Genomic DNA, 23838 nt, shown 5'->3' with positions numbered 1-23838 from the left:
AATCTTATCAGGAATAGTAAGCTACTAGATTCACATAATACCCTATGTGGGGGGGGGGGTCTATTCCTTTCGAAACTCAAATACAAAAGAGTGAACTATTGGCACAAATCAGTGAAAATTAGAAAACTATGATGACTATTGCTCTGACCACCTAACATGGGAGTTCTAGAGTTTTACAAGAAAAACTTATTTAAGAAATCTAAATCTTCAAAACAGCACATGCTTTGTAATTTTTCTTGTCAAAGCACCTAACATTATTTAATTAAAAAGACATCATTGAAAGACAAAAAAAAATGTACAGACACCAGCACAGTTAAGACCTCATCTTCTTCCATCTAAATGGACCCAAGCTGTCACTCAGTACCTCAAGGGTGATCTCAGATACAGGTCTGCATTGTGCACAGTTTCCACAACGACAATCTCTTCCATGGGTTTGGCACCTTCAACACCCACTCCACCGATGATGACAACTTCATCCCCAGAGTGCCAGTCCACAGCATCTTCTAGAGCCAACACTGTGTCACGGGCAGAGGCAGCTGCTCGAAGATGAGTGACAATTACTTCTGGTAGTGAACCTAAAGCAGTGGGAGGAAAATGTGCCTTCAGACATTCAAATAGTTAATACAAATGTGGTATTACTCAGCCAAAGAATCCTGTGAACAAATCACCTGGGAAAGTAAGTTTCAGGCTCAATAAGCACCAATGCCTTCACTTTTTCATTGTTATTGTTGTTGTTTAATCTGTCACATGGCAGCAATAAAAGTAATCCAGCATTGAGAATGGCATTACAAAAAAACACAGGAATTGGAGTCAGACTTACAACTGAATCACAGTATTGCCATATTCTAACCATGTTTCTTTGAGTAATAAACTCAACAGTGGGCTTCAGTTTCCCCAGTTATAAAACAGAAGTAGCAAGGTCTTCCCCCAAAGGGTTTTAGGAGGATTAAATAACATAATATTCATGAAACATGTGGTTTGGACTTTATCATATAATAGACCCTCAATACTCTGTGCTTTGAGTATGTAATTTTACCACCTATTTCTTATTCCAAATAGAAACAGATAGCTATTCATACTGAATTTCTAATCTAAAGACTTCAGCTCACTTTACAAATTGTGTTAGTAGAGCACAGAGTCCAAATTATCTCAGATTGTCCTGAACCATGTTGTATTAAATGATCTTTTCAAACTCTAAAATTGGGTGGGTTCCACAGAGGACTGCTATGCAAAATGTAAGGGTAGCTTGTGTCTCTAGGTACCTTGGTTTCTGTTGGAGTCCACAGCATCCATCCAATCCTCCGATGCCAGTAGGCTACTCCTTCACTGTCAAAGATTCAAGAAGGTAGACTGTCTCCCAGTTTACTCTATTTACTCTGGCCTTTTCCAGCAAGGGTCAAGGCAAAAAAATTTTTCAAGACATTATCTGAAGCAATACTTCAGAAAATACATGGCTAACTCCCAACTCCTTCTTCTTTCCTCAGTACATTTCCTTCCTCCTTTGCAATAGATCATAATTTACCTTTAGCCCACAGCAACTTCCTGTCCTCCCCTATTGCACTACAGTAATATAATAATACTTGAATCTCTAACTACAGGGGTGGCCAACAATAAATCATTTTCAAATCATTTTAGATTTTCCTCTTTACTTATTTGTCTGTGTATGTATGGGCACTTGCACCAATAATGTTGTTTTAGGCTTAAAAAGGTCTCTGGGTTAATGATGTAATTTCTGAAGTTTACTTGGGCAATAATTTTATCTTAAAAAACATTTAGAGTTCAACATGTCTAATTATAGGGCAGGTAAAAATTAAGACATAAATCATCCCAAAAGAAAATAATTTTAATTTTGTTCCTTGTTTGTTTTAACCTTTGGGGTCAACAAAATTAAATAAAGTTTATTTATATGTATATGCACACATATGTGAATTTCTATGATTGGTTCTTCAATGTTTGCACAGGAAAATCTCTAAGGAGCAAAGGAAGTGTTTATCAAAGGCAAAATGCTATTAAAATCTGTGATCAATTGTTCACAATATTCAATATGCAACAAACACCTACTATGCACCTATCAATATGCAAGCTATTCATGGAAGAACCAAGAGTAGGGATAACAAAAATATTTCTCAATTAATCATTCTTAATCAAATAAATAAAAAAATCAGAGAATCTTTGAAGTGCATTTTTCATTATTAACATAAATTTATGTCCTTTCAAATGTTGACAGAGCCTCTATAATACAGTAAAATTGTTTCAGAATTTACTCACTCTCATAAAAAATATGACGAGAACATCAAGCCTGCATGCTTCATGGTCGCCAGTTATATTTCTAGCTATGTAGGAGATAGCTATTATCATCTCAAATTTGAGAATGTCAAAATTATGATAATCAGCTGAGCTAGATTCTCTACATCTAGCTTTTATTCTTCTGACTATTCTGCATTATTTTTTTAAACTTTGCTAAGTTATTTTAATTACATCCCTTCTTTTTCACTTAACCTACAGCATCTGCCTACAATACTCAGGAACAAAGCACCAAATTCTCTTCCTGACTTTTAAGATTCTCCATAAGTTTACTCTACTTTATAGTCCCTGACTCCTTAATTAAGTCTCCATTCCAGGAAGCCCAGTCTCATTACCTCCTGTCACTTAACAGGATTCCTTCCATCTCTATCCCTTTGCCCATTCTGTCTCTTCCACCTGTGTGCCCAGCCTTCTTCATGTCGCCTATTCTTCCAAAACACAAATCAAGCCCCACCTCTTCCACTGAATTTCAGGCAGCATTTCAGCCCATGCTTATGTCCACCTCCTCCCATAGACATTACAGCGCTGTGGGTCTTCCTTATGCAAAAGGCCTGTGTGCATCTGAGATTTAGGCATGCCCAAGCATACCTGGCTAGTTGATGGGCCATTTGTGTGAGTTGTGTTATTAGTGCGGGAGAAGCGTACACGAGGAGCAGGGGAGAGGAAAAGATGACAGAGACAGCATGGGATCTGCCTCAGATACGGATTTTCGCTCCTGACCAAACGGACCACTGAACCTGAAGAAAGGAGCTGAAGGAACCCTCCCGATGGATTTTGCACCTGATGCTCCTCTGTTGGGATTTTCATCAACCCTTTCTTCAGAATGATGTTAAACTTAATTCCTCAGAAAAGCCTCTGAGACCGCCCTAACGGGGTCAAACCCTCCCATCACCATGTTCCTTTCCTTGCCAGCACTGAACACATTGCCATTTGGCCTCTATTAATGCCCTTCTCTATTTGTCTCCCCTATTAAACAGGACAGGAGGAGTTATGCCTATATTTGCTCACCATGATAGCACCAATGCCTACCACAGTGTCTAGCATATACCAGGTGTTTAATAAATATGTACCGAATGAGGAAAATCATGACTGAGTCATGGAGAAACCAACACTCCAAAGTTTTGGTGTCCAGGTGATTAGGTAGGACCCTGAGTGGCAAAAGAGGAAGTCACCGTGCTTCATTGTGGGACACAGCACACTGTACACCTCAGGGTATGACCACCTGGGCAGCAATGAAAGCCTGCGCCTTGGCACCCATGTGTTCAGGACTCTCATGGCAGGTATCGGCAGCGGGGGCTGGGATAAGGCAGCCCCAAGCACCTCCCTAAATGGAAGACAAGGACCAAGAAAGCCAAAATAGGAGGAATGGTGCATGAAAGATGAGACGGGCTAGTTGATGAACTCATGAAATCCGTCATGAGAATATCTACAGCAAGCAGGCAGAAATGCTGGAAAAGGCTGGAGGTTCTATGAGAGCTAGGAGAGGCAGGCAGTAAAATGTTTATGATCACTACTGAAATATCCCAGGTTGAGCAGGTTCGGAGAGGCCTGGAGAGATTTCAGTTATATAACCCATAGTCAGTACCATATATTTCAATACTAAATTAGTCTGTAATTATTACAATGCATGTGTCTTATCCCCCCATGAGGACAGTCAGCACCTTGGATGCAGGATATTGCCTTATGTTTCTTTTATATGTGTCAGAATTCCAGCATGGTCCTGGGCTCACAATTAGGATTCAACACATAGGGGATTTAAATGAACTATTTTGAATATTGCCTTCCAGATATTTTCTGCAAATCTCCATCAGATATATACCTAAATGAGTATATAATAGCTAATATGTAAAAATTACTACAAAAACAATTATTAAGCACTTAGAATAAGTTCTATGCTAAGTAGTTTTACTCTAAAGTAAGAATTGTTTCTGTTGTTGGTTTTCTTTTAACAGATCATACAGCCTAGAAAGTTGAGATTCTTCAAGGACATGATTACACAGCAATAAGATGTCAGCAGCAAGTTCTGAAACCAGGTCTTCTGGATCCAGAACCAAAGAACTGGACATATAATGGAATTCCTGATCTCTGGAAATATCTACAAATTAACTGTATCCAATCAAATTTGATTCTCAAAACATTATATTCCTTACTTCATAAATATTATTTAAATGCCACACAAGGTGGAACGACTGCTTCTCTGATGAAGAAAGCATTGCACACATTTTGAACATGAGTCATTTCACCTCACAGCTCTTTTAAGAAACCCAGGTTGGGCAGCTGCCTTCCTTTCTCTACCACAAATCAAAAAACATAAAAATGCAGTTTTAAAAGCTCAATAGTTTATGAATATACTTAAATGAAAAAGAGTTATGATCCTAACTTATAATTTAATACACTGTTTAACCACTTTGGGCTTTCAACATTGACCTATTAACCAAACAAACTATTCATTTACTCCCACTAATAACTTCTACTCATAATTGTATTTCCTACAAATTATTGTTCAAGCATTTCAATGCCATCCATCCATAATTACACAGTCACAGAGAGCCATCTTACCAAATGAGCATGAAGAGAAAGAAAATAATCATTGTGGGTCAACACTCTTTAAAATAACTAATTGTCCTCTGTTTATTTTGTAGGACCTCCATCTTTATTCCAAGTAAATAACTGCCAAATCATTTAGAAGACAGAATCATTTCATTAAAAATAATGTTTGGATCAGAATAGACATATAAAAGAAGACACACACACACAAAAAAAAAAAACACCTAGAATTTTTTCCCAAATATTTGCAAATTATTTACCCCTTATCTCCACTTGCAGCTTCCCTATTACCCATAATAAAATGATGAATGTTATATTTTCTTCTTGTAGATAAATATCTGTCAAGAACTAGGAAGACATACATATAGGGAAAAGAGTCCTCCAGGTCCATGGCCAGTACAGGAAATAGACAAATGTCACAAATGCACCACATTAAGTGTTAAGACAGAGGGGCACCGAGGGTCTGCTGGCCCACAAACACAGAGCACCTCACACAAAAGAAGGGGTTTTTATGGTAATGGTATCCAGAGAAGAAGATAACTAAGTGGGTCTTGAAGGATAATCCATAGTGGACCAGGTGACAAAATCAGCAGAGCACTCTAGGCAAAGACAGTGGTGTACACAATGGTCTGGGACAAAATGACATATTCGAATAGCTGCTATTTATGTGATCTGGCTTGATTGCAAGTATGTGGGAGGGATGGGGACGTGATGAGAGTCAGCATAGCTGCACCTGGAAAGGTGAGCAGGACCCAACCAGGAAGGGCCTCCCCCAAAGAACTTAGAGTTTATTCCAAATGTGATTTGGAAACCACCAAAGAAATATGTGAGACGATAAATAAGAAATTGTACTGATTTGAGACTGGTGATATTTTAAGACTAGTGATATCAAACTGAGGGGAGAGAATCTTTAGTGAGAACATATGTTTAATGCAGATTGAGTCAAGTCCTAAAATGGGCAAGAGTCAAATGGGAACTTAATCTGCTCTAGCAACTGAATGGAGGTCAGAGTGTCTAGAGCAGTGGTTCTCAACCTTAGCTGCACATTAGAATCACCTGGGAATCTTTTTAAAATCCTGGTTTCTGGGCCTCATCCTCCGGAAATTCTGTTTTGTTGTTACTAATGTTGTGGCCCACCCCATAACAAAGAAACAGACTTTCTGGAAGATGAGGCCCAGAAATTAGAATTTTAAAAAGATTCCTAGGTGATTCTAATGTGCAGCCAAGGTTTAGAACCACTGGTCTAGAGCAAGATGCATGAGATGGCGTGCTATGACTGGGAAAACTAAAGCAGCACCTTATTGGCCTGTTTTAACAAACTTGAAAAATCTTATTCAAAATAGTTACTGATCAAATTTATGTGTTGAAACGTCATTCAATGTGATATGAAGAAGAGATTACAGGAAAGTGAGTGAAAGTAAGACTACATAGAAGACTACTGTAGAGGGCTAATGCAGTAAGTAGCTCAGACATGAAGTTTTGGAAGTTTCAGCAAGGGTTATGCAGTGGATCTGGAGAGAAATATAAAAATTTGAGAATTCTTTTGGACAATCAAGATTGTGAGATTAAATCTACAGGTCAGAAATAACATGTCAATGACACCTCACAGGTCCATAACTGAAGCAAACTGGCAGATAAAGAGAAACACTTGGGGATGAAAATAATAAATCCACTCAATAAATATTTATTGAGCATCTATTACATTGCTGTTCTAGTACTACAAATACAGTAGTGAGCAAAACAGTAAAAAAAGGAGGAAGGAAGGAAGGAAGGAAGGAAGGAAGGAAGGAAGGAAGGAAGGAAGGAAGGAAGGAAGGAAGGGAGGGAGGGAGGGAGGGAGGGAGGGAGGGAGGGAGGGAGGGAGGGAGGGAGGGAGGGAGAGAGAGAGAGAGAGAGAGAGAGAGAGAGAGAGAGAGAGAGAGAGAAAGAAAGAAAGAAAGAAAGAAAGAAAGAAAGAAAGAAAGAAAGAAAGAAAGAAAGAAAGAAAGAAAGAAAGAAAGAAAGAAAGAAAGACCCTGCCCTCATGTAGTGGCAGTCAGCTTTAGATGACAATTTTAAACAAGTTATGTTTTAGCTAGTAAAGAGAATATACAAGTGAAAAGATAAATCTGTAGCTCAGAAGAGAGGTCCAAGGCAAGATATAAAAGAAACATATCAATAGATGTTACTCCATGAGAATGGGTAGGATTACTTGGGAGAAGTATACAGTTATAAATGAAGTGTACCTGTGACCAAGCCCATGGGAATATGGTCATTTGAAGATTGGGTAGATGAGACAAGATCCTAAGAAGGACAGTAAAAGGAAGAAAACCAAAAGATGAAGATATGCACAACCATATTTAAACAAAAGAATGCAGTATATCGTATGGTAATGGTATCCAGAACATCATATTTCTCCATGCAATTGCTTGGGGACTCATTCCTCCCCATCTCTTTATTCTTTTTTGTTATTGTTAGGGTCTGGGCATGCTGCCCAGCATCTCTTGTACTTGAGTCCTATTCCTCACTGTTCATTTAATCCTTCTGCCAATGGAAGGTAAGGTGCACAGTAGCAGAATATGAGCTTTAAGGGGAAAGAGATGGAGAGAAAATTCTGCCCTTCTACTATTCTTCATTTCCCTCTTCTTTCCACCAACACCTGGCCCAGATCCTGTGGTCATATACTATCTTTAACAACAGTAGGAGGTGATAAATAACCAGAGGAATTCGAGAAAGGTCAACTATTACAGATCATTCCACTTGCATCTAAGTTGACTCTCTCTACTCCCAGACCCCACAATGTGCCGGAACTCACAACTAGGCCACAAGGTCAGAGGTACTGAGAATACCATCTGTTACTATCACTCAGTAAAAAATAAATTGAGATAGTAGAAAGCAAATGGAGAGAGATGTGTCCCTGGAATCTCATGTTGGAAATGGAACCTACCTCCTCATACAATTAGTCTAATATTCAGTGGTCAGCTGCTCTACCCCCATTAACGTTATACAATAAGGAGATGTAGGTGACCTAGACTTTTGAAGGCTCACGTAGTTCCTTCACCACAAGATTTATCAGCATTTCTTCGAGAAAAATGTATTCCAAGTTCCAACCAACCAACCCAAACCATTTGTGAACTGGAGGCGATCCAATTTACGGTACTTCAGATGAGAAGACCATGACATTAGCATTAATAGAAGACTATCTGGCAGACCAAAGAGATGGAACGGGAGCATTTTTCACATACCATTTCCCTCTGCCCTTGAGAACCACTTGCTCTGAAAGCTCCCTTGGGTGAAAAGAAAAGCTGGCGGGGAATTCTGCATGAGCTTGCCTCTCTGTGCACTATGAGCCTCTGCATCACTGCAGGGCAATCTCTGGTGGTACCGCCTGAGCAGGGAACAAGTGCCTGCAGGAGGGAGAAGGCTACCAGAGCAATCCTCTAAATATGCAGATGAGCTGGCTGCATCCGCAGCTGATCAGCAGACATTCCCACACTGACGAAAATGAATTGGGCACAAAGTCTGCTTCCAATGCTGAGAAGTTTGCTATTCTTTTGGCGTAAAGGTTTAAACCAAGGCTAACCAAGGCTATTTGGGTGGTGCAGTGAACCATATTTTGATTAAAGACCTTCTCTAGAGGTAGGAAAGAAAGGCTAACTCTTGTTTCTACCCAATCTGAGCATTACTGTTGCTACTGTGATTAAAAGTAAATGAATGAGAAGAATCAAAAGATAAAGCTCAAAATACCCAGGAGATAGTACATTCATTGTAAGTAAAATATCTGAAACATAGGTCCTAGCTCCTGTGAGGATTTCAGGACAATTCAATAAATGTCATTTTTTGGCCCTACAGAACTGTAGTGAAAAGTCCTTTACTTGGAGGTGCAAAATCCACTTGGTCAGAGCTTAAGTCTCCTACAGAATGTTCTTAATAGCTACCTTTATTCATTGTGTAAAAAATACATAAAAATTCAGAGATATTTCAGACAAGATAATCATTTTGATAATCATCATTATGATCTACGTTTTGAAGTGGAGGTGACAGTAAGGAGAAAAAGAGCTAATATTCAATAACATAGTTGTTGTTTTTTTAGAAAAGCAATAAATGTATAATGTTTAAAAGAAAAATGTAGACAAGCGAAAAGAAGACAATAAAAACATCCACAATCTTAGTGCAGTATATTAATATATGTTGCTCCTGTCCTTTACCTATGTTCATATGTTGGCAAAATTTCAAATGTAAACAAAAATGCTATAATTCTGTACATTGCATTTTTATAAATTCTCTCTTATAAATATACTAGAAACATCCTTCAGCTGTATTATATATTATTGAGCATCATGACAGTATCACAGTATGTATTTAAAATAGATATTTTATATACTAATCCCTTATTTATTCATATTCAGTTTTTTCCTATTATTTTGCTCTGATGAACAATGCAATATACTTGAGCATAATGTGTATGCATAATCATGATCATCTCCTAGAATAAATTCCTGAAAGTGTCATATCATTTCCTGATATGACATATCAGGCATACACCTAGTTTTAAGCCTTCTCATATATTCAGCAAATCTTCTCATAGAACGACTGAATGTACTTCTACACTCACTGGCAGCATATTTTAGTGCCAGTCCTTCAGACTTTCTACTACTGTTTTTTCAGTTTGGGGCAATTTGATTGTGAAAAAAGAAAATCACTTTTGTAATTAATTTGGATTTCTTTGATTCTTAATGTGAAGCTAGAAGAAAAGTCATAAAAAAAAAAAATCCCTCACCGTAAACACAGAATACTCCCAAAATCTGTACACATACCATCATATTGACTGGACACTTGCATTAATTTTACTGATATATCTATAGCATTGGTCAGATTTTCAATTTGCCCTAAAAAGTTCTTTATTTATAAAACACATTAACCTATATCTGTAGCAAATAAAATTTTGGTGTATGGTAACAGTAACATTTAAAATTCCCAGGGATATGTTGCTGTTTTAGTTTTCTATTACTGCTATAATAAATTATCACAAAATTATTGTCTTAAAACAACACAAACATATTATCCTATAGCTCTGGAGGTGAGAATTCTGAAATTGTTTTCCCTGAGCTAAAATCAAGGTGTCAGCAGGCTGCCTTCTTCTGAGGACTCAGAAAGAAAAATTCATTTCCTTGCCATTCTCAGCTTCTAGTGGTGCTAGTATTCCTTGGCTTGTAGCTGGTGGGCCTCCCCCTGTTTCAAAGGGCCTCACCCCTATCTCTACTTCCTTCATCGCATCACCTTGTCCTCTGACTGACTCTTCCTGTGTCCTTCTCACTAGACCCATGTGATTACATGCTTCCACCTGGATAATCCAAGGTAATCTCCCCATTTCAAGATCTTTCATTTCATCACAACTGCAAAATCCCTTTTGCCAACTAAGGTAAACTTCATGGGCTCCAGGAATTGGGATATGAACATATTTGGGGTCATTTTTCAGACTCTCACAATTGTATTGTTGAATAAGTAGTGTTGAGTAAATTGACTAGCCAACTGAAAAAAAAAAAAAAAACTTACACACTAAAATAAATCGTAGGTGGATTAAAGTAGGGCTTGGCAACCCTTTTCTGCAAAGAACTGGATAGGACATAGTTTTGAGTTAGCAGGCCAGGTAGTCTCTGTTGCAACTACTCAACTCTGCCATGGCAGCATGAAGCCACCCTGGACAACACCATAGATAAGAACTAAACAAATGATCATGGCTGGACTTCGATAAAACTGTGTTTATAAAAAATGCCAATAGGCCAGGTGTGGCCCATGGACCATAGTTTGCAGACTGGATTAAAGGCATTAATGTGAAATTTAAAGAGAGAGAAACAATAAAAGTACCAGAAAACAAATACGTAAATTTTTATACAGTTTTTGTATAGGCAAGAATTTTCTAAATGTGAAGTCAAAAGCAGAAACCATAAAGGGACATATCTGTAGCTTTGCCACCGTAGAGATCAGAAAATGCCATAAAAATATGGAAGGTAAATAGCAAACTGGGAAAGTAAGAGGCTCTTTGTGCCCCATCAAGAATGTTATAAAGGGAGCCATTAAGAACGAAGCCCCGCCATGCCAGTGTGCTTCAGTGGTTGAGCATTGACCTATGAACCAGGAGGTCACAGTTTAATTCCTAGTCAGGGCATATGCCCAGGTTACAGGCTCTATCCCCAGTAGGGGGCATGCAGGAGGCAGCCAATCAATGATTCTCTCTCATTACTGATGTTTCCATCTCTCTCTCCCTCTCTTCCTCTCTGAAATCAATAAAAATATATTTTAAAAAAAGAAAAAAAGAATGAAGCCCCACTTGGGATTCCAAAATAACCTGAAAAATTAAAGCTGAGAAGACTTCCAGAAACTTAAAAGGGACATCTTCTGTTTGCCTTTCCTCCACAAGTAAACACTAGCTGTGTGTACACAAAGTAGACACAAGTTTGTGTGCATTTTAAACCTACAAAGAGGATGGAATGAATATTAATTACCTCTTCTTCTGGGCCCCAGCCTTTACATCTATAAGATGAAAGAAATAATCCCAGTCTTTCCTGCTTCACAGAGTTGTTGTGGTAAAATAAAGAAAAGAATGGGAAGCAGCTTTGAAAATTATAAAGTGCCAGGATCTAGGTAAAATCCAATTTTAACAAATACTGACTACAATACCCAATTCAATGATACTCTTTCTCCATGACCAGGCTGAAAGCAATACTATTAATAGCATTGCTTTGATGATACATAAGGAAGAATTCTCTTTGAAGGAAAAATCACAAGCTCTTGCCTATGTAGCCATCCACTCACTTTAAAAAGTTGAATTTCTTTTGGTACTTAAAAGTGTAAAAAAAAAACCTGTAAAATCTAGCCTATATTAACCAATTAATACACTAAAAGAAGTTTACTGAGACCTGGGGCATCTCAGTGGAACAGGCTGGATAACAAGGCAGGCAGTAGGGGCAGAGACTTCAGACAGGACATTATAATCATGTTAGAAATTTTCAACTTTATCCTAGGAACCATCAGAAGCCACTGAAAAGTTTTGAGCAGTGGCATGATATGAACAGATCTGTGTTTTTCAAAGGTCACCTTGGCTACAGGGTAAAGAATGAATTGGAGAGGAACCAAAATGGCAACTCTAAAAGATAAATAGAAAGCTTAAACAACCGTCAGACAGAAGTTGGTGGTGTCATTCACTAAGGTGACAGTAATGGAGGTGGAGAAAAGTAAATGGGCTTATGAGTCATCTAAGAATTAAATCAAGACTTGGTGACGGACACAATACAGGAAACAATAGAGGATATCAAAACTGACAACCAGGTTTCTGGCTGACAGATATACTGGAAAATAATACACCCCATACCACCTTTAGAATAATAATAAAGCAGCTTCATTAAATCAAAATGGTAAACATAGAAAAGCAACATGACAAAACCTAACATTTATTGAGTAGTTATTCCATGCCTGGCATTGTGCTAAGTGCTTCACATGTTTTATTTTATTTAAACCATGTAACAACTCCATAAGAAGTGTTTAAGAATCAGCTCCATTTTATAAATATGAAGACTGAAACACTAAGGAGATAACTTTTTCAAGGTCAACCAGCTAGATATTTGGACCCAAGCAGCCTACTTTCTCTAACACCCAGCCAGAGGAAGATGAGTAAGTGAATGCTCCATGACTGAGCAAGGTCAAACTCATCTGGAGAAAATGCAGACTGTGAGCCAAGATTCTTAGTCCTAGCAGGAAAGTGAACTATAGAAATATTGAGAGGAAGTGAGGAACCTTGAAGCTAGTTATTCCTCCTTGGGAAGTTTTGTGTCAAGACAAGAGATTTGATATCTTCATGGATTAGGTGTCCAAGGTATGATAGAGTCAGTTATAGAAAACGGAATCCACTACAGTGACTATGATGGTTATTTTTATGTGTCAACTTCACTATGCTATGGGGTGCCAAACATTGGCCAAACATTATTCTGGGTTGCCTGTGAAGGCATTTCTGGATGAGATTAACATTTGAATCCACAGACTGAGTAAAGTAGATTGCCCTTCCTAGGGTGGGTGGGCCTCATGAAACCCATCCAAGACCCAAAAGGTACAAAGAGCTGAGTACGAAGGAACTCCCGCATGAGCCACTTCCCTGGTCACAGTAGCAGTTTCAGTGATGTGCTTTATTACCCAAACAGGGCCAAAGTTAATTCTGAGGCTTTTATTCAAGCTTTTCATTTAGTTATGCACACAACAAATATTTCTTAAAAGCCTACTATGAGTTTAGGCAGGCATTGTTGCAGGAAATGGAGATTTTGTAAATGAAAAATGGGAATATCTCTGTGCCTTTGTGATATATGCATTCTACTGGAGGAGACACTAGAATATGTACAATAACTATGATAAATAAGCTTATGTAATATGTTATTGTTAAAAGTAAAGGGAATACAACAAAAGAGGGATATGAAATGTTAATGGAAGGGATACTGAAATTTGCTCAAGTCAAATAGCTATTGGAAAAAGGTCACCCTTTCACCTGGACCTGCAGGGACCCATTTCTGCCTCCATAAGGAAAGAGCTTGGTCAAAAATTAAGCCAAGTCAGGGGAAAGCAGAACGAAGAACTGAAGAAGAACAAGTTCTAATGACTTCATCAGAGCACCTGCAATCAATTGTGCCTCAAGTTTTTGCAGTTGTATGAGGTAATAAATGACCTAATTTTTGTTCGAATTGGGTTTTCTGTCACTTGCAACCAAAAGATACCTACCTGACAAATGCCAACACTTTCAGGTATATATAGTAACTTAAAGTATCTTACAATGTATTTCTAAGTGGAGTTCCTGCTGTACTTGGAGTGTTGAATAGCTAGAACTCATTTCTAATTAGCAGGATACATTTACATGTAAACACCAAAAATCCTAAAGGCCTTAAAAATAGCATGTTCACTTCCACACATTTAAACATTAAAGTGTGGTTGAGACTCTTCAGTTAAGGAACACTTTCTTATAGATTGTACCAAGGTCAATCCTCCAGATTGAGCCATTGCAAATTCTAAATTATCTCACTTTAAAAAGTTTTTACCTGCTATGTTTCGGCCATTGTGCATAGAATAGTAGCACTTAGGACATTTTTAAGCATTATTAGAATGGAGAAAATTTCCACCTTACTTTTTGTTGATAGTGTTGGTTATGCTTGGGGGACATGCAGTTAAAGACTGATTCTCACCTTCTCTGAATTGAGAACCATAAGTCCAGTCGTTGGCCATCCTACCATTCTGAGGGTTCCAAGTACACTAGAACCATGCTCACTAGTGCTAACTTGACTACTTGATCTGCAACAACATACTAGTACAAGCTGGACAGAAACCCAAAACTATAATGAAGATTATTTCAATTGAAGATTATAGAAAGCAATGAATAGATTTTAAATTTTCCCAATCCTTCTTCCTCCATTCTTCCCCTTAATTTGATCTTACTCCCTTGCCACCCCTGAATCAAGATAAAATAAAACAAAACACAACAAAACATATACACAAAACAACACAAACAATAAAATCAACAGTTGCTCTCTCTTTTGACACAATGTTCACATATGCAGCAAATTATTGAGCAGAACTTCTTCCCCAAAACCAACCAAGAAGACCCAAGCAGGGAGCAAAGAAATTGTAAGCACTCCTCTTTGTATGTGAGCCTGGAACAGTTAGGGAGGAGACATTTACTCATTTCCTTGGGGCTTATTAAAAGAAGGCTAATCTAACTCTGCCATTTGAACCATCCCTGGACAGAAAGACCCCCACCTCAGGCTATATAAGTGACAGAGAGGGGATTAAAAGGGAATCTCAAAGATGGAGGTGAATCATCAGCCTAAGGGACCTGGCCTTTACCATAGAGCAGCGGATCTCAACCTGTGGGTCGCGACCCCTTTGGGGGTCGAACGACCCTTTCACAGGGATCACCTAAGACCATTGGAAAACACATATATAATTACATATAACTTTTGTGAATTAATCACTATGCTTTAATTATGTTCAATTTGTAACAATGAAAATACATCCTGCATATCAGATATTTACATTACGATTCATAACAGTAGCAACATTACAGTTATGAAGTAGCAACGAAAATAATTTTATGGTTGGGGGTCACCATAAAATTATTATGTATTAAAGGGTCGTGGCATTAGGAAGGTTGAGAACCATTGGTCTATATGAAACCAGGAAATGCAGTGGCCATATGGAACAAACCCTCAAGCAGTCAGAGCCAGTGAAGCCAATACATGTAGCGAGTCCCAGAAGTGAGAGACGGAGTCCTGATGGCATCTGGACCCTTAGAGACAGCCATGCCCAAGTCCAGGTGCCTTCTTGCCCATCCTGCAGTTTGATCAAGAAGTGATAAATTTTGGGTTTTGTCTAAGTTTGTTTGCACTGGGTTCCCATCCCTTAAAACCAAATAATTTAAGAGCAGTAAAGCCACATGTAAAAATGCCATGCCATACCCATGATTTATATTTTTTCCCAAAGGAAGCAGACACAGAAAGGAACGAAGACCCCTGGTCTAGAAGAAATGAGTAAAGAACAGGAGCAAGAGGAGATGTTCTGGATGTAAAAGAGATAGGACTAAAATTGCTTGATAGGTGGTAAAGAGCAGAGATCTGAAAATATATTGTCAAATATAGAGGAGCTGTTGTAAGATGAAAATGGGCTCTAAAAATTTTCATCTCACATCAAAGAACAGATGATAGGAATGTCCTCACGCTCCATCACTCTTAGGGAAGTAAGGGATCACACAGAGAGAGGCCCTGATCTCCCTAAAGTGTCTACAAATGGCAGTTAAAGAGGATGAGCTAGTAGAGTTGCTTTCAATCACTACTTTGGCAATGGAACTATTTTCTTCTAATGAAATGTTACATTGACTGCAAATATAGAATAGAGATAAAAGCAATAAATTGATTACTTGAGCAATTTAAACCTTGATTGCTTGACCCCCCACAAAACATCTGAAGCTCCCCTCAGAAACCTTTGGATTTGGGGGAGCACAGTATGGAAACCACTGACTAGGAACACCCTCTTCCACACCTGTGTACACCATGCCCACAATACTGTGCTTTAAGACAGCCTAGAACCAGTTGGCAGCTACAGTAACAGTGCCAGGTACAATCATTTTAAAAGCATGGAATTTGAATACAGATACTAGGTACTTTTAAAAGAAAAATAAACCATATTTAAACATTTCTTTAGACTACTTTGGTCTTATTTATTCCTACCAAATTCTCCTCTTTGTAATGATTGCTCTAGTGCTTTCCCTCAATCATGCCCCCACATACTAGCTTTTCTCAGAAACTTCTATTTATATTTAATGCCCGTATCTTGTAAATTTCTTAAAAAGGACAAAGACAGAGCTCCATTCAAGGCCATAAAACTGCTTTTGCTCCTAAGAAACTGTCAGCCAAATTTCTCAGGGAGGAACTAGAAATGAAGTGAGAGACATTGATAAATTTCCCTGCTGAACAATCAATAAAAGCCCCGCCATGCTGTTCAGACTCCCACTGTGGAAGCAAGGGCCGTAATTACATTGTCAAAAATTCAAGTTGCCCAGGCTGACAGCGACCCCTTGAAAAGTGACATGTGATTGGCACTCGGTTTAGGGTGGTGAACCTGGATTGGCAGACAGAGTGAGGAAGGCAAAAGGCAAGAGTGAAATTTCCTTATTGACTACAACTACCCAAACCCCAGACTGCCCCTCTTGGAGGGATCCTGAGACCCTTTAGTCATATTAAATATCCAAGTGAGTAGTGGACAGAACTCCCTGAGCCACTGAACTCCATGAGAGATTCAGAACACGCCCTGCCCCAATCCGCTCCCAAACCCAGAGAAAGAGAGAGAGTGCTGCATGTGGCTGAGTGTTCATGTAGGTGTATGTGTGTGCATGTGCGTGCACATGAATGCATTTTTCTACATTAAAAGAAAAACATGAAATGTGCTTTCAAGTCCATCCTTCCTCGTGACAGCTGAACAGCAAAGCCTGTTTGCTTAGCAATTTTAATCGATGATAAAAACCAGCCTGAGCGGAAAGGTTACAGGGGTGGCAATGAAGAATGATATGGGAAGGAGAAGGTGGGGAAAGCTGTATGACTGACCCGCAGACCCATCTGTGTGATTCTCTAGGACCCGAGCTGGAGTTAAATTGGTCTCCATCAGTCAGGCCTCTTACTGTTGCATGCTAGGAATAAAACGCCTGCAAAACGCTTCATTTGCTCAGCAGTGCTCCGCTTCTGGCTAAACTGAGGAGCATGAAAATGATTTCCAAGAAGCCTTTATTGTAACCACGCCCGGGAATGGTGGTTATTCACTGCTGGGAAACAGCTGCACCAGGAAAGATTACAATCAAAAGGTGTTCTTCACTAGGTGTGGGAACAGAACAGAAGCTGCCTGGGAATGTGGCTGCCTCATGATCTCCAAAGCTAAAATCCTTCTCTTGCTTAGAAAAAACGTAGACAGAAATTAACAAGGAGAGAAATCTCTAGGCAGAACTAGCCTCATGCCAAATTTTGAAAGAGAGGTCCCTCCCTGGCCCCTCTAAAAGAAAATGAGATCACTGACATTGGATACTCAGTGGGAGAAAAAAAAAAAGAATATAATCAAAATAGCCGTGGCTAACACTGCTTGAGTGTTAGCAAGTACCTGATGCTTCGGAGCAGTTCACAAGCAGTAAGTCTAGGGGGTGAAGATTGTGTTTTCCTGCTTTTAGGGAAATTAACTTGCCCAAGGTCATAGCTGATAAGCTGCAGACCTGCACTAATTTATGATTCCAAAACTATTAACCACTAAAAACAGCACTTTTCCAAGTGCAGTCAGTGGGATACTCCACTCAAATCATCCGAGGGATCCATTGAAGTGCACATTCCTGGGTCCCCCTCAGGCCATTGGAGCCAAGCTCTGGGGGTGAGACCCAGAAACCTGCATTGTGGAAACCTCCTGGAGAAGAGTCTTCTAGGCACTAAAGTTGGTGAACCTCTTCACTGAAAGCTGAGTGAACCCTGGGTCATTAGGGACCTTCTGGGTGCCAAGCTGTGAATCAAGTCGCTCCCTGTTTTGCATACTTGACAACCAAAGAAAATTAGTTTCTCCCCAAAGCCCCAGTGTCAGCAGACCCACCTCTGGCCCTGGGAAAAGGCCAGCAAAATTACGTAACGATTTTAACTATGATGTACCGCCATGCCGGAGGGGAAATCTGTTTGAGACCTCAGGTGGTGAGGGAGGAAGGCGAAGGGAGAGGATTGATGAATTCTGTCTGTGACTGGATTCTCTGACTGAGACTGTGTGGAGGGAGTTCCTCTCCTAGTGGTAAGATCTTTCCCACATCACATTTCTTTCAAATGAGTGAGATGCAGCAGCATCATGTCAGAGTGGAAAACAGCTTGATTTTGCCTGTGTCCGGTGTGCAAGCTCTATGTCTTGGGAGAGATTCCCATCACTCCTATCTTGGTGGGGCTTTGGGGGAACAGTTGTTGATGACAACCTAACCCTGGGAATACAGGGAAGATGGGAGCTGGGGGTTCTGGGGAAAGGTGGAAGAGCAGGGGAGAAGACAGAAACAGGGGAGCAGGTGAAGAGATGTCTACACTCTTAATATCCTGTAACATCACAAGGTTCAAGTAGCAACATTTTTTTTAACTTTCAGAATCTCAAAACATATTAAAAGCATGTACTTTGCTTCAATTTCCCCCTATTGATTGCAAGAAATGACACTCGGGATTTCCTTAACTTGACATCTATTTAAACATAAAAGCTTAGGAGCACAGGGTACATTTAAAATCCAGGCACGAAAAGTGTATTTATTAACTCTTTCACTGATCCTTCATAATAGTATGTGAAAATGAAAAGCGTTGGGGTAAAAAAGAAAAAAAAAAAAAGGCAGGGTGAAGAATTAGGAGAGTTTTCACTCTTCTCCATTTGAATTTCCATTTCTAGCAAGGATTTTGTCATATGCGTCATAGAGGACAGTGGCTCTCAAACCAGAGGACCCCTATTAGGATTCAAGGTCCTTCAGATGGTCTATGGCAGGGGTGGGCAAACTTTTTGACTCGAGGGCCACAATGGGTTCTTAAACTGGACCGGAGGGCCGGGACAAAAGCATGGATGGAGTGTTTGTGTGAACTAATATAAATTCAAAGTAAACATCATTACATAAAAGGGTACAGTCTTTTTTTTTTTTTTTAGTTTTATTCATTTCAAACGGGCCGGATCCGGCCTGCGGGCCGTAGTTTGCCCACGGCTGGTCTATGGGCTGGTAGGAACAGTGATGTGCCCTCTTCTTCTCCAGCTATGTTTTCTCAGTGGCAAACAGCAACACTTTGGGTGGGTTTCCCAAGTAGCTGTTGGACTAAAGCAAACATTTGAAGACTGTGGCTGATGTGTGAATAGATAGAAGACCCTCATGGATCCTGGGTTACAAGATTAATATAAGCGCTTGCTGATAAAGATAGGAGAAAAAAGTCCTCCTTATTTTGAATGTCTATCCAGGTAGTTATGGGTTTTTCAAACCTGATAAAATGTATCCCCAGTGCCTAGCACTCTGGCTGATCCATCGTCAACACTTAGTGGATACTTAACAAAAAATATTGATTTTGCTTCCTCTCCAAGAAACCTTGAGACAATGATTGAGGCTCACTGTAATAGACAGGGCTTGACAGAACAAAATGGCAGACTCCTCAGCATAGCTAAATGCCCATGTCTAGAATTATTATTCCGTGACAGAGAATGGGGTTTTATTTGGTTATGCCAGCCCAGGAATGCCAATGCAGACAATATCATGATTCCTAGAGACTGGCCACTATCTGGAGATCATATTTTTCATCTGCCTTTGGCTCATGCTATGTAACCCAAAGTATATAAGTATCCACTAAAAGATAATTAAAACTCATCCTATATAATAAAGAGCTAATATGCAAATGGTTGTCATGCCCTTGTGCCCTCATGCCCTCGCACCAGGACAGGGGGACCTGAGGACAGGCGGGGGGACCTGAGGCCGTGCCCTGCGCCTCGGCGCCAGGCTAGGGGACCTGAGGCTGCTCCCCCCACCTGGAGGGGCTTGACAGGGGACCTGAGGCTGTGCCCCAGCTCCAGCGCTGAAGCCAGAGGACCTGAGGATGTGCCCCCCCGCCCTGCAGTGCTTGACTGGGGTGGGGCCGGCCAGGTCTGGGTCTTGCATGATTTCTAGGTGCAAGCAGGTGGGCAGGGACTTGACTCTGGGTCCCATGGCACACCCCAGATTCTGACAAGAGGGAGATTTTCATATACATTTTACTAATTTTCTTTCATCTCTGACACTTCTATTCTAGAGAAAGGCCAAGTAGCAATATTAAAATATTTCCTCTAATTAATTCCCTTTTAATGTGCACGAATTTTGTGCACCGGGCCACTAGTTATTTTATATTTACATTTTCCAGTTGATATTAAGAATTTTCCTGGCACAGTCAGCAATATCCTGAATCTCAAGGAAAATAAAAATGTTCATGTTTCAAAGTGGTAATAATGATCAGAAGGCAAATAAGCCTGGCCAGTGGAGGGCTTAGAAGGGGTCAATGGGGGAGAAAGGGGTACATCTGTATAACTTTCAATAAGAAAGATAAATTTTTAAAAATAAAAATAAAAAGAGGAAATTTCCTTCTTAAAAAAAAAAGAAGGCAAATAAAATAGGAGCAGAAACACATTGCAGCCTAATCCCCGTTTTCTCTGAGAAATACCCAACACATTTGAACCAAAAATCCAAGAGGAACGCTAACTGAACCCTCTTCACAGGAGATTCAGCCACAACTATAACAAAATGAAATTGTCTCCATTTAGTTCATGATGCCATCAGTGTGTATAGCCATCAGTGTATGTGAAGTAATTGTGTCACTTGGTTTTCACTACATTGGGCTGCAATTACAAACACAAATCTCAGTGGCTTATGACAACCAAGGTTTGTTCCTCACTCACATACATGAGAGCAGGTCATCTGCAGCTGTGCCCCAGTTGTCATTATTCAGAGTCCAATGCTGAGGACAGGCTATTCTCAAACAGAGAACAAAGGGCAAAGCATTGCAACAGCTCTTAAAACTTCTACTTGGCCCTTGCAGTACATCATATCCACTCACATTCCATTGATTGAAGCAAGTCCATGGCTAAGGCCACGCTCAGTGAGACAGGGAAGTGTGCTCCATGCACAGGAAGGCACTGAAAGCCATATGACCGTGGGAAGAGGTGTATCATCCTCTTACAGAAAGGGGAGCAAATAATGGAGAATGATAGTGTCCTCTGCCACAGGAATCATGACAGTTAATATTTCTCACTTAAGGAAGTAGTGCCCGCATTCTAACTTTGTCGCCTCAGCAACTAATAACCAAAGATTATAAGTAGTTTAATAATTTTCCCCATTGCCCCCACATTGGCTAGACAAAGCCCTACCTCATTTCCTCTGGTCAGCTGTCCTACTCACCATGCAAGGAAAGAGTTCCATTCCTCACAGCCAGGAATTTGACTCCATATGGAAAAAAGGGGGTAGAGTGGGAACTCCCATACAGTGTGATCTCAGCTTGGCCTTGGAAGGGCTTGTCCTCAGATCCAATCCGGAGCTCTCCACCATCAGAAACAAGGATGGAGTGCGCCCTGAGCTCAATGGTTCCTTGATCCATGAAAATCAGCTTGCCTCCTAATGGCCAACAAAGAAGCTTTTCAGTCTTGTTGACAATTCCAATGTTTGATGAAATCCTCTGTGTTTATATTCTCTTGTAGAAGCACAATTGAGTGTATCAAACACCCAGACCCAGAAGCACTGTATTACCAAGCCAGTTTAGATTAGTTATCACTATTCATTGCTCCTTTATTTATATTATTTTTAATAACAATAGCCTAAATGTCCAGCAATTTAGGACTGCTTAAATAGGTCATGAGAAAGTCATCATTTTTACCATTTAGCAGCAGATAAAAGCAGCAGATAAAAATTCAGTTAAAACCCTGCCAGGGTATCTCTGTGGTTAGAGCATCAGCCCACACAACAAAGGTTCCTGGGTTCAATTCCTTATCCAGGGCATGTGCCTGGGTTGTAGGCTCCAACCACGGCCAGATCAGGGCATGTGCAGGAGGCAACCAATCAATGTGAGAGATGTGTCTCTCTCATATTGATGTTTCTCTCTATCTATCTATCTATCTATCTATCTATCTCCTCCCCTCTTCCCTTCCACTTGCTCTGAAAATCAATGGAAAAAAATATCCTCAGGTAAGGATTTAAAAAAAAAATCAGTTTAAAAAAAAAACTGGGTAACAAGTGAACAGGAAATAGGAATAGAAGAAAATGTGTCAAAATTATAAGAACTGTGGTAAAAGGAAGTGTAATTAGGGTTACCATCATGACATGTGAAACATTTTAGCTGACCAACAACCACTGTACTTTTCATAATAGACTCTAATTTCCTGAAGGATTTGCTCTGCTCTATAGAAAAGAGTTGAGTGGGACTGTCAGTCAAGGTGCCCTATCCTACTTAGCCTGAGTCATGTACCCAGACTTCAAAAGGAAATCTGGAGCAAAGGGAAGAGATAACTGGAAATGCTTAGACCTCAGTAATTCTAGTGGTGATACATAATGAGCCCAAAAAGAGTTCCTACTTCTGAACCCCCCATCTGCCAAGCCCCTCCAAAACTCCCTGAATGCCATTACTTCTACACCTGATTTTCCACACTTCCCATCAATTCTGTAAACTACCCAATACCTTCTCAATAAACTTCCTTGATCTATTTGTTTTTGTTCTTCTTAATTCTTTTCCACTTTCCTATGAGTTTGAATTTCCTATGAATTTCCTATGACTTTTATTTTTTTTGTTTATTTTGCATTTTAGATTCCACATATAAGTGAAATCATACAATATTTATGCCTTTTAAAAAGATAGTTGCAATCAAATAACCTTAACTGATACAGATACTGTTTTGCTCTAATATTAAAATTTTCTGTAAAATAGGAATGTTATCCTATATAATAAAAATCTAATATGCTAAGTGTCCGGTCATTCAGTTGTCCATTCAACCAATCAAAGCATAATATGCTAATGATATGCTAAGACCACTTAACCACTCACTATGATGTGCACTGACCACCAGGGGGAAGATGCTCTGACTGGTAGATGAGCTTGCTGGTAGGGCCCAGCCAATCAGACTGCGCGAGACAGGCCGGACATGCCATGGAGCCCTCCTACAGTCCCTCCCCAGCTGGCCAACCTCCCGCATCCCTCCCCAGCCCTGATTGTGCACCGATGGGGTCCCTCAGCCTGGCCTGCACCCTCTTGTAATCCAGGACCCCTCAGGGGATGTCAGAGAGCCAGTTTCTGCCCAATCCCACAGGCCAGGCCGAGGGATTCCCCAGCCCCCAACTGGTGCACAAATATATGCACCATGCCTGTAGTTTTATAATAAAACGAAATTCGTGCACAGAAGGGGGGGGTCCCTCAGCCCAGCCTGCACCCTCTCCAATTGGGGACGCCTTGGAGGATGTCTGACTGCCGGCAGTCGGACATCCCTTTCACAATCTGGGACCACTGGCTCCTAACTGCTCACCTGCCTGCCTGCCTGATCACCCCTAACTGCCTCTGCCTGCCTGCCTGATCACCCTTAACTGCCTCTGCCTGCCTGCCTGATCTCCCCTAACCGACCTACCCTGCAGGCCTGGTTGTTCCCGACTGCCTCCCCTGCTGGCCTGCTCTCACCCCCAATGGCCTTCCCTTGCTGGCCTGATCTTGCCCCCAACGGCCCTGCCCTGCTGTCCTGATCTTGCCCCCAATGACCCTCCCCTGCTGGTCTGATCTCACCCCCAACTGCCCTCCCCTGCAGGCCTGATCTTTCCCACAACTGCCCTCCTCTGCTGGCCAATTTGGTTCTGATTGGTCAGTTTCTATGCCAGTCAGCATCAAAAGCTCTCCCTCCTAGGCAGCCATTGGCTCCTCACAGCACCCACATTTGGTTCTGATTGGTCAGTTCCTATGC

General features: G+C 40.4%; 1 protein-coding gene across 4 annotated transcripts in view; it reads right to left on the bottom strand.

Moving 5' to 3' along the window:
* PKHD1 (PKHD1 ciliary IPT domain containing fibrocystin/polyductin) overlaps positions 1 to 23838 on the bottom strand; it is a 401585-nt gene that overhangs the window by 239113 nt on the left and 138634 nt on the right. For 3 of the 4 annotated variants that reach the window (XM_036317771.1, XM_036317772.1, XM_036317774.1), the window contains exons 37-38: positions 21305 to 21517; positions 365 to 575 (exon numbers count right to left, since the gene is read on the bottom strand). In XM_036317771.1, coding sequence (XP_036173664.1) covers positions 365 to 575; positions 21305 to 21517 — 424 coding nt within the window. The remainder of the gene's footprint in view (positions 1 to 364; positions 576 to 21304; positions 21518 to 23838) is intronic. The other variant, XM_036317773.1, reaches the window with a different exon arrangement.

This window comes from Myotis myotis, unplaced genomic scaffold (genome assembly GCF_014108235.1).
Source record: "Myotis myotis isolate mMyoMyo1 unplaced genomic scaffold, mMyoMyo1.p scaffold_m19_p_7, whole genome shotgun sequence".
In the NCBI taxonomy this organism is placed as follows: domain Eukaryota; kingdom Metazoa; phylum Chordata; class Mammalia; order Chiroptera; family Vespertilionidae; genus Myotis; species Myotis myotis.
Note: the sequence above shows the minus strand (reverse complement) of the source record. Positions and strands in the feature narration are given on the sequence as shown.